This window comes from Cariama cristata, unplaced genomic scaffold (genome assembly GCF_000690535.1).
Source record: "Cariama cristata isolate BGI_N322 unplaced genomic scaffold, ASM69053v1 scaffold7093, whole genome shotgun sequence".
Lineage (NCBI taxonomy): Eukaryota > Metazoa > Chordata > Aves > Cariamiformes > Cariamidae > Cariama > Cariama cristata.
The window spans coordinates 52,402-63,508 of NW_009607721.1; the positions used below are offsets into that span (position 1 = coordinate 52,402).

The 11,107-nt window shown below is 49.6% G+C and overlaps 1 protein-coding gene across 1 annotated transcript in view; it reads left to right on the top strand.

The window, feature by feature from the left end:
- Positions 1 to 6,868, top strand: part of LOC104159040 (peroxidasin homolog) — a 43,207-nt gene extending 36,339 nt beyond the window's left edge. Inside the window, exons 16-22 of the mRNA XM_009696845.1 lie at positions 753 to 917; positions 2,211 to 3,714; positions 4,168 to 4,302; positions 4,958 to 5,166; positions 5,867 to 5,981; positions 6,340 to 6,433; positions 6,773 to 6,868. Coding sequence (XP_009695147.1) covers positions 753 to 917; positions 2,211 to 3,714; positions 4,168 to 4,302; positions 4,958 to 5,166; positions 5,867 to 5,981; positions 6,340 to 6,433; positions 6,773 to 6,868 — 2,318 coding nt within the window. The remainder of the gene's footprint in view (positions 1 to 752; positions 918 to 2,210; positions 3,715 to 4,167; positions 4,303 to 4,957; positions 5,167 to 5,866; positions 5,982 to 6,339; positions 6,434 to 6,772) is intronic.
- The last annotated feature ends 4,239 nt before the right edge of the window (positions 6,869 to 11,107 follow it).

The window sequence follows — 11,107 nt, forward strand, 5'->3', positions numbered from 1 at the left end:
GGTAAGTGCATGAGGTGCCACGATCTGAGACTTGAAGCAGAAAAGAGATAAAAAAGACAATGAATGAAGCTTTCTCAAATCTCGTTTTATTGTTGACAATCCGGAAATGAAAGCTACAGTTTTGTTTTGAGTATTGGAGGTTGAAGCTGCACCATGTAGATGAGAGGATGTGATAGAGCTTCATAACAGGCATTTGGGATTCCGGAAAAATCTGATACATGAATATCACCTCTTATGTCACGTATATCTGCAATGTACATTTTGTCAGCTGGAGTTGGCTCCAAAGACAGCGCGTAGAAAAGAAAATATCAGCATAGTCATTTTATAAAGGCAACTGACTTTGTCTAGGGTGAACAGAAATAATAATACAATAATTTCCTCAATGAAAAATGCCTTCTCGAGTGAATGGTAATTCCCTCCTCTTCCACCCCAATATATGTTTTTATTGGAAAGACAGATAGTTTTTATTAAGCCAAAACCTCTGAGTTTCAACTGTTGAAAAGTCAAAAATAAATTATTATAGCAGAAAAAAACAGAGATGCTGAGGAAATTAAATATGTGTATTTTCCTGGGCAAAAATATCCTTTCTTTAATCATCTGCAATATGCAGGCAGGCCACATCGCTCTTATGCACTAGTTTTGGGGGTCAAGCACCAGACCAGGCGTAGAGCCTAACTCTTGCTGCTGTAGAGTCTCATTGCTCTGAACAGAGTCTGTCTATTTTAATGTTCCTGCATCACTTCTAACTCCTTGAAACAGACGCCCCAAGACGCCCAATGACTTGCTGGCTCTTTTCCGTTATCCCCGGGACCCCTACACCATTGAAACAGCCCGGGCAGGTGAGATCTTTGAAAGGACCTTGCAGCTGATTCAGGAACACGTGCAACAAGGTCTAATTGTGGATATGAATGTCACAGGTAGGAGAGGTTTTATTTCCCTTCTTAACTTTGTGCGTAGGATTAAATTAAAACAACAATGTGTAGACATCCAGAAAGTTTAAAAAGTGCAACGGTGTACCAAAAGTCCACATCAACTTTGAGTATAGCAAGAAATGTGTTGCCTGAGTTGCAATTCGCTCTTATCTCATGGTTTTCATAACAACCGGAGGGCTGGTCTTGCGTTTACCATACCAACCCAGTACTCAGGAAAGTGTTTCATTTCCCCATTTTGCTAAAGATTTCTTGACTGGCTATGAAAGCCCTAATCTTTAAAAATATTTAACCGCCTAACTCAGAAAGGACAACCTTTGTGGATCTGAGATTCAGTACCTCAGCGTATGGTCAGAGATGTTTCCTACCCTCCCAAGTGGCAACAAGAAAAATACTGCAAGCTCTGGAGTATTTGGGTGCTGTAACAGAGGAAGGGGGATATCACTCCTCTGTCTTTATCCTACTTTGATCTCTTAGATACAAACTCAGAGGGGTTCCAGCCACTCAGGTTCCTTTTATTGAGGCAAGATAGCAAGCAAGAAGGCAATGCAACACCAAAAATACTTAGTGAGGTCCAAGCATCCAGCAGCTGGACTCCAAAACTTGCTAGCTGAGACTTCCTTTATATACAGCAGACATTCCCGTACACTGCATGTTTCTACCTATACGTGTGAATCATCATGTAGCAGGCATGTACGTTTGGGGCCTGTAAATGTTTTTTCCTGCCTGGATGTATTCCAGGGTGCGAGGAGTCTCTCTCCAGGCTGCAGGTCTCGTCTGGGCTGGTTGGACCGCCAGCCTCTCCTCCTCCTTGCCCTGTCAGCATCCGCACAGCGCAGCATTATTCAGTGCTTTTGCATGGCGTAGTGCCCTGGCAGTCACCCACAGCTTCCCTGCTGCTCCTCACGTAGAGTTTGGATGGTTGATGGTGCTCGAGGTTGAAGTAGTAACCCAGAGAGACGTAAAATAAACTTAGAATGGAGACTGAGACCACCCCTACAGTTTGGTCTACCTGTCACAACGTTTCTGGTTTCCACCTCTGTGCAGTTTATACTAAACTCTTTTCCCCCTCTTTTCTTCTTTGTGGGCCTGATATGATCCTGTGCTTCATTTGCCTTCTGTAAATCACATAGCAACACCACAATCGGAGACTTGGCCTTCCCCTGCCCACCCTGACAGTCCTGGCAGCGGGTTTCACACAGAGCCCTTAGACGGGACGATAGGGACCGGATGGCTACAGCGGCCGTGGTCTGACCAGGTGCTTTGCCTTTACCTTTTCAGGCTATCGGTACAATGACTTGGTGTCCCCTCACTACCTGAACATGATCGCCAACCTTTCAGGCTGCTCTGCCCACCGCCGCACCCCAAACTGCTCGGATATCTGCTTCCACAAGAAGTACAGAACCCATGATGGCTCTTGCAACAACCTCCAGCACCCAATGTGGGGTGCATCTCTCACAGCCTTCCAGAGGCTCCTCAAACCTGCCTACCAGAACGGATTTAACCTCCCCCGGGGGTTTTCCTTGGCAGAAGACGCCAGGGACCTGCCCCTTCCTCTACCTCGCCTTGTCTCCACCGCCATGGTCGGGACGGAGACCATCACCCCTGATGACCAGTTCACCCACATGCTCATGCAGTGGGGCCAGTTCCTGGACCACGACATGGACCAGACTGTGGCAGCCATTAGCATGTCCCGCTTCTCGGATGGAGCACCCTGCAGCGAGGTGTGCAGCAACGACCCACCTTGCTTCTCCGTCATGGTCCCTGCCAACGACCCCCGCGTGAGGAACGGGCGCTGCATGTTCTTTGTTCGCTCCAGCCCCGTGTGCGGCAGTGGGATGACGTCCCTGCTGATGAACTCCGTCTACGCCAGGGAGCAGATCAACCATTTGACATCTTACATCGATGCCTCCAATGTTTACGGCAGCACAGAGCAGGAATCGCAGGAGCTGCGGGATCTGAGCCGCCAAAACGGGCTGCTGAAGCAAGGGCAAGTTGTGCCTGGCTCGGGGAAGCATCTTCTTCCCTTTGCTGTGGGGCCACCCACTGAGTGCATGAGAGATGAGAACGAGAGCCCCGTGCCGTGCTTCCTGGCAGGAGACCACCGTGCCAATGAGCAGCTGGGTCTCACAGCCATGCACACGCTTTGGTTCAGGGAGCACAACCGCATTGCCACGGAGCTGTTGGCCCTCAATCCCCACTGGGATGGAGATCTCCTGTATCACGAGGCACGGAAGATCGTGGGTGCCCAGATGCAGCATATCACCTATGCCCAGTGGCTCCCCAAGGTCCTTGGGGAAGCTGGGATGAAGATGCTGGGTGAGTACAAAGGCTACAACCCCAACATCAATGCGGGGATTCTCAACGCCTTTGCCACTGCTGCCTTCCGCTTCGGGCACACCTTGATCAACCCTATCCTGTACCGGTTGAATGAAACCTTCCAGCCCATCCGCCAAGGCCACATCCCCCTGCACAAGGCCTTCTTCTCCCCTTTCAGGATCACGCAGGAGGGTGGGATCGACCCCCTCCTCCGTGGGCTGTTTGGGGTTCCTGGGAAAATGCGGGTCCCCTCCGAACTCCTCAACATGGAGCTGACGGAGAAACTCTTCTCCATGGCACACTCTGTCTCACTGGACTTGGCCTCTATCAACATCCAGAGAGGGCGAGACCATGGCATCCCACCTTACAACGACTTCAGGGTCTTCTGCAACCTCTCATCTGCACAGGAGTTTGAGGACCTCAGAAATGAGATAAAGAACTTGGAGATCAGGGAAAAGCTCAGGAGGTACTGTAGCCTGGACTCGGAAGCACCAAAATCACTGGAGATCAGTCAGTGAAAAGTTTCTGCTCCTCCCATCAAATAACCTTCCTTCCCAGATACTGCTACCCACAGATGTTAAGATAGGGTAGTAGCTGTGGTTTAAGAACGGAGTAAGACAAATGAGGTTTCTCCAAGTGATCAGTCTGGTTTCTGAGTGGAATGGCATCAGGCACTGCTGTGGTGTAGTTTGGGAGCAGATTAAGCCTTGGAGCCGTTTTCCAGTGAGACTGAACTGCTTCCTATCTGCACTGGCTGCCTCTTTCCAAGGCAGGCCTTTATTCCACTGTCTTTTAGATAAGACTATAAATATTTTCCAGATGAGTTCCTTGCATTCAAATTCCTATCATGGGATCAGATTTATATTATCTCCACTCTTTGGTAGTCTTTTAACTTTTTTTAATATCTGTTATCCTGCAGTTTATATGGAACTACCAAAAATATTGACCTGTTTCCAGCACTGATGGTGGAGGATCTTGTCCCTGGTACCAGAGTTGGACCAACGCTGATGTGCCTGTTAACGACACAGTTCAGAAGGCTGAGGGATGGAGATAGGTATTCTCATCGAAGTCAACCCAAAGTCTTTCATATTCTGCTTGGGAGGGCATTTGTTCCCTACAGGGAGGGACAGAACCTTTGATTTTTGATTATTTCTTGTCTTATGATATGAGGAAGAGTCTCCTCTGCCCAGTGCATTTGCAAAAGGACTTGCCACAGTTTCTGTGTCAATGTGTCCTTTCCTGATTTAATGCTTCTCATTCCACTGCAGGACACTGGGCACCACTGAGGATGTGCCCAATGTCTCCTGAAAATGCTAGAAAATGTCTGCAGGAGCTTCCTTCTAATTCCTATTTGCTGCTTGTGTGAATGAGACATGTCTTTGCTTGGTGATGCGCTTTTAGGGTAGGAGCGTTGTTCACCCATGTCCCAACCTGCTACAGCAGAGCTGTCTGAACCTTGGGATTCCCCTGCAAAGGGCTGTACCTGCGGGTGGTGGCACCCTGCAGCTCCGGCCAGCAGCTCACGGGGCTTCATGGGTTCAGAAAAGGGCAGTCTGTGTTCACAGCCACCTGACACCGGAATAAAAGCTCCTTTTGAGGGGTGAGGGTGCTGCCACACAGATATAGGGGAACTCTTTTCCCTCTCCCAGCCTCACTCCCCATCCTCTTCTCCTACTCCTGAGTCATGCTGTGATTACAACCCACTGCAGATTTTGGTATGAGAATCCTGGAGTCTTCACGCCAGCGCAGCTGACTCAGATCAGACAGACGTCCCTTGCTCGTGTCATCTGTGACAACAGTGACCACATCCAGCAGCTCCAGAGAGATGTCTTCCAGGTGGCATCATACCCACAGGGCATGGTCGGCTGTGAAGAGATTCCTGCAGTGGACCTCCGCTTGTGGCAGGACTGTTGTGAGGGTAAGGAAGGAGGCTGCTCTAGCACCGACTGATGTGGGGATGGCTCTGGGTGGCATTCATCACGTGCTGGTTTCATGCTACACTGTGAGAACTGTGTGTCAGCAAAGGGATGCAAAGAGCAGAATAGAGCAGAACAGAACAGAATATTTCAGTTGGAAGGGACCTACAACGACCATCTAGTCCAACTGCCTGACCACTTCAGGGCTGACCAAAAGTTAAAGCAAGTTATTAAGGGCATTGTCCAAATGCCTCTTAAACACTGGTAGGCATGGAGCATCAACCACCTCTCTAGGGAGCCTGTTAGCTTCACTGAATCTGGCTGAAGGTCCACCTAGCTGAGGGCTTCTGTCTTTGGCAGTAACCAATAGCTCATGCCTGGGGGAGAGACTGAAATGGGATGGAGGCATTGCGATCCCCACCACGTATCCCTTTACAGAATCATTTGGGAGTCTGTAAAACTCTGCCATTAAACCACAGATCCTTTTGTGCTATATTCTGGGTACCGATGTCCAACTGAGACATGGGAATCCATGCGTGATGCATGCCCCGTCACACACCTTTGTTGCCTCCTCCCCTTGGCATAAGAGATGTGTCCAGGGTGGATGGTGAAGGAGGGCAGTGCTGCCTTGTGCTGCCTGCAATCCACATGGTTCTGATTTAAACACAAGTGTTCACTGCTGACTTTCCCTTCCTTCCCAAGATTGCCAGACACGTGGGCAATTCAGGGCTCTTTCTCAGCGGTTCCGAAGCAAGAGGTCTCCTGGCTTCAGCTACCCAGAGGAAAACCCTGCCAAGCATAAGCCTGCCTTCCCCAGGTATAGTATCACCACTTCTTTTACCTCCATTTTATGAAGCGTAAGAAAATTTTTTAATAACTTGTCCATTCAGGCCTTTGAAAATGGCATTCTGCAGAGGTCTGGAGGTCAGGGGTGTTTCAGTAGATAGACGCTGAGCTCGGTCAAAGTCCTCCAACGCTTTAGTGCAGAGCCTGACTCTGCTATTTAAATACCTGGCCTGAGTGGCTGGTTGGCATCTGTTGGCAGGTGAATCTGGCAGTCGGGCCCTTCTGTTTGACGCTTACTTGGAGGCTGGTGTTGGAGAAGGCAGGATGATTCTGTCATCCAGGAAGCTGACGTTTGCATAACCCCTTTCACTTTTTATCCCTGACCCCAGAAATGAGGTGCCTTCTCCAAGCCCTTCCTCCCAAGAGAATCTCGAGTCCCTTGTGGCTGAACTGGAGAAGACAGTTGCTTCCCTACGGAAACAGGTAAAACTTTGTGCCCCAGTGTTTGTCTTCCACAGAGTCACCCCAGGAGCAGGATTTAGCTATTTGCTACGGGCAGCCTCTGCGACTTCTGTGTCCTCCAGAGCCAAGAGCAACCACCCCTTCAGAGGTGGCAGGTACAGAAGAGGTAGAGTAGGGAGAGCAGAGATGCAGCTGAGCTCTGTGAATTCAGATCTCTACCCCTGCAAGGTAAAATGGAAGTTTGAGCCTCAGCGAAGGTAGCTTGAGCTGCACTTTCTTCTTGTATTTGGGACAGGTTAAAGATTATCTGTGCAATGGTGCAGGGTCCTCTCAGAGATGCTGCTTTCTTGTCCCCATCAGGTGAATGCACTAGAGAACCAGCTGAGGTGGCACCACACAAACACCAGCACGCATGGACGGGGGAAGAAGACTGGAGAGAAATGGAGAAAAAGATGACCATGTTGCCTGTTTGTGTAAGGTCAGTGTGTTTGTTCTGGGCTGGGGTCCAAGAGGTGGATCAATGTGGCGCTGCTGAGCGTGCGGTGGGACACCTCAGTAGTCTTCACATACAGAAGAGACTGTTGCAGAAAGGAATGGAGCAATCCGGTGATGAATGGGACAAGAGGTAACAGGCTTAAATGCGGCAGGTTAGACACTCATTTCTACCAGTAATGATTAGTGACTCACTGGAATGGGTTGTCTGGGGACGTTGTGGCATATCCATTCCTGGAGGTCCTTTATGAACTGGTTTGGCAGAGATGGGGAAAGACATAAGTATAGGATGGACTTGGTGGACTGGGCGAGGTCTCTCAGGCTGTTCTCCTGCGACTCTAGGTAGGTTTCTTCTAACAACGCTTAATGTCATAACCCAAAATCCAACAGCCTCCAAAGAACCTTGGTGGGGAGAGCTATCACAAACCTTAGTGATGGAGTAGATGGACTGGTTCCTCCTCAGGGCAACAAGGACATCCGGGCAGATGGAGCAATCCATCATTTGCTTACATATTGGCAGAGATTTCCCCCTCAACACCTGAGTCATTGTGCACCTCTCTTCTGAAGGCACCCGTCCTCTGTTTGCTCAGCTCGGGCCAAAGGAGCAAGGCTATGAAATGCATATTTAAAGTCACTGTCAGCACTTGCCAGCCCAGGGACTCCTGCTGCTGCTCAGCCCTGGCAGGGTGCTGGCAGAGAGCTGCCAGACCTCTGGTCCCTGGTGTTTAGGGGCACGGAGAGCACAGACGGGGCTCCCTTAGCCCACTTTCCGTGGAGATCCTGCAGCCTTGGAAGAGAGGATGAACAACAAGTCACTGGCACCTGCCAGTCTGGAGGAGGTGTTTAGTGGTTTTTGTGTGTTGCAAGTGATTACTCCAGGGACAGGAGCAGAGGAGTTATGCAGAAGCATTGTTCTGCCAGGCAGTCTGTACTAGAAGGAGCATCCTCTGGAACTTAGATTACAGGACAGGGCAAGGAAAGGCTGCTCTGTGCTGATCACCTCAGCAGAAAGCAGAAGGGGAAGCCTGTAGGCTGCCCACGCTGTTTTCCAGTCTGAGTGTTAGTCCTCATAGTTTTTCCAGTCAAACAGCAATTTCGCTTCAGAAATTTGACATAAATTGCAGTGTGACACATGATTTGGCTTTTCCTTGCCATCATTTCAGATCCTTGAAGAGCACTCTAGGGTTTACAGGGTCCCTGAAAAGTATTTCTGTGGGTTTAAATTCTGGTTTAAAGGGCTGTTGCTGTTTTCGTGCTGCAGTCAGGCATGCCCCAGACCTGCCAGGCACTGTACAAACAGCTCGCTCTGCCTCCAGCTGCCTCCCATAGAGTTTTTCTGCTTTCTTGTGCCATTTCAGGTGCCCTGTGACCTGCACTCCTGCTCTCCACCAGCCAGTCCAAAACCGCCCCGCCCCCCCCCCCCCAGCCAGTCCAACCCACTCCTACAAGGCTCAGAAACAGCAGCCACGAGACCCCACGATGCTCTGCCTCCTCTCACACCTCCTGTACCGTTCCCTGTCCCAGGACGACTGTCCTTCTGCCTGTATTGAACCCTCTGCACTGACTGTCTACGAGCCCCTCAGCCCCTGGACCGTTCCTGCCCTTGTCAGCCTCCCGGGGATGGGCTCTGCCCTCTTTGATGGTGACAGACCAGCAGTTTCCTGGGATTCCGCTTTCTTCTGCAGTCCCCAGGAAACAGAGAATAATTGAAGCTGCTTTAGTGCCACTGTTCTGCTCTTCTGCTCTTCCCACGCAATGCTGTCGTCATCCACCACCCTTTGTCTGAAGCGTCCCCTGGGCACCCAACCGAAACAATTCATTAAGAGACAAAACCTTTCTCAAGTGCACTGTGGTGCCAGGAAGGATCTGGAGAAATCTAAAAAAAAAATAAAATTAAATAAACATCAAACCCAAACCAAACCCCCAGCCATCTTCTCATGCCAACAGAAAGAGGAAGAGGAACCTCAGGGCCCTGGCAAGCACCATTTGGGCTGGGCTTAGCATCCCTGCCAGCAGCGAAGAGGGGAACCCAAGGCCCAGGGAAGTCTCCTGGCTGTTTGGGTGCTCGAGGATGGGATGCCAGGCACAGCAGACCACAGCCGCCCGCGGTGCTCGATCAGCCGCTGTGCTTTGCCAGTCGTTGGGCAACGATGGCACATCCTCGGTTATGTGACCTTGCGAGTGACCTACCCCTACCTGCCCAGCGCTCAAAGACATTTTCCTCGGCATGACCCGCATTCTCCAACTTTCTGTCCCTTGAGGGATTTAATTGGATTTATGTTTCTCTTCCTTTTCTTCTTTTCCCTCAAAAGGCTCTTTGCTGGAAGATGTATTTCGAGTGTAAACGTAACAGGACCTGGAACAGAACCTCAGATAATTAGATGTAATGGGCGCTCTCATTAGTGGAGGGGAGCTGCTGGTTTCTGTCAATTAGTACGGGAGAACATGATGTGCAGTATTTGCCACATGGATGAATGCAAAGCGCTGTTTGTGTTTATTGCTCCCAGGTGCTCTGCAACTAAACCAGGACTATGTAACCAGCTCTACTGAACAGGTCTTCTGGTTTTGTTGCTCTTTGGAGGTGCTTTTTAGTGGTGCTAGAACTGAAGTCCCTGTGTATCCACCATAGCCCCAAATCTGTGGACAGATTGGGTTTTAGTACATCCTTGTAAGCTGGTCACAGGGACTAAAGAGGGAATACTTGATCCATCAGATATCTGTGCCTTCCTTACCTGTCTCACTTTTCCTGCATCCTCCCACCTTCCTTCCCACAGTGCAAGGACCAGAAACTTTTATGAACATGCTTTTTCTCTTCTTCTTTTTTATTTTTAGGTGTTTTATAGTACCAAGGGGATTCAAAGCAGCAAGGATGCTCCTGGAACTTAATAGGAAAATAAAAAAGATACTAGAAAAAGGTTGTGATTTATCAGCTATTTCCTGGCGTGGGACTCGGAGCCGTGCGTGTGTCCTGTGCAGACGCAGGTTTGCAGTGATGAGTGTGTTATGCATGTCTGGCGAGTTCAGCTCAGAGGCAGTATTTAGTCCTCGGGGATGTTTGTCATTTTGAAGTACTCTTTCATTTAGGTGCAAATCAAGATCCAAAGCCTTGCGTGTTATAAATCAGCTGCACTTGTCTATCACTTGTACCACTAGAGAATCTAATCTGGCAAAGGTCAATAAACATAAATCAGTCTCCAGTCTCCTCCTGCAAACCAGAAGTTGACCAAGTCCTCATTCAAAACAGTAAGGCATAAACGTTCGGTGCTCGCTCTAATCAGATCATCTCTAAATGCATAACCAAGCAACCCATTTTCCTCCTGATGGAGCATGACGTGAGGAGCAGACTTCTCAGAAGCACTGCAGAAGGACAGCAGAGGGGATGTCCCTTCCCCATGTGTTGCAGACCCTTCAGTGCTCCATCCTCTGTTCTCCTCCCTATGCTGAAATGGGAAAAACAGAGACATTATGCATCCCTGCGTGCCCCCGAGAGTGAGGCTGCGTGCTGGACAGGTGGGGGAAGATCGTGGGAGAACCACCCATATATTCAGGTGCTACTTTGGTAAGCAGGGAGCAGAATATTTTGTTAAAGACTCCCTTTTTTCCTAGTTCCCATCTGTGCAGCAACGCAAAGGGCATGCCCACAGGACACCGAGTACTCCTGTCCTCTGCCATGGGCTTCTCTGCCTGGGAGAGGGTGATGAAAGAGCTGGTCCCCAAACCCAGAGACCAAAATCCAGCTTTTGCAGGGTGTTTGGGCATCATGGTACACCCAAGACGCAGGACGTGACAGGCCTAGAGCTGTTGACCCAGGGATGGGTCTGATCTGTTCTCCATACACCATACGGTTGCAGTGGGCAGCCTAGACCTCTACCATTAATTTTTCCTTTTTTCCTTTTTTTTTTTTTTTTTTTAAAGCAGCTTCTTTCAAAACCCAGCTGCACACCCAAAATGAGCTGCCCAGACCAACTACAAGCAGAGGAGGATCAAAATAATGGACTCAAGGCCAGGAGTGGAGTTGCCAGGCACAAAACTCCCACTAATTAGCTGGAACAGTTAAATGACAAAACCCAGGCAGGGGCTGAGGGGGGCTGGAGTTGGGATTTCTCACTGGAGCTGCAATCTTTAGGCAGCTGGAAGTGCAAGATGCGAGGTGGAAATCTCCATCCTTTGGCTGATGCCTGTGGTTGCTGGGGTTTGGCGGGG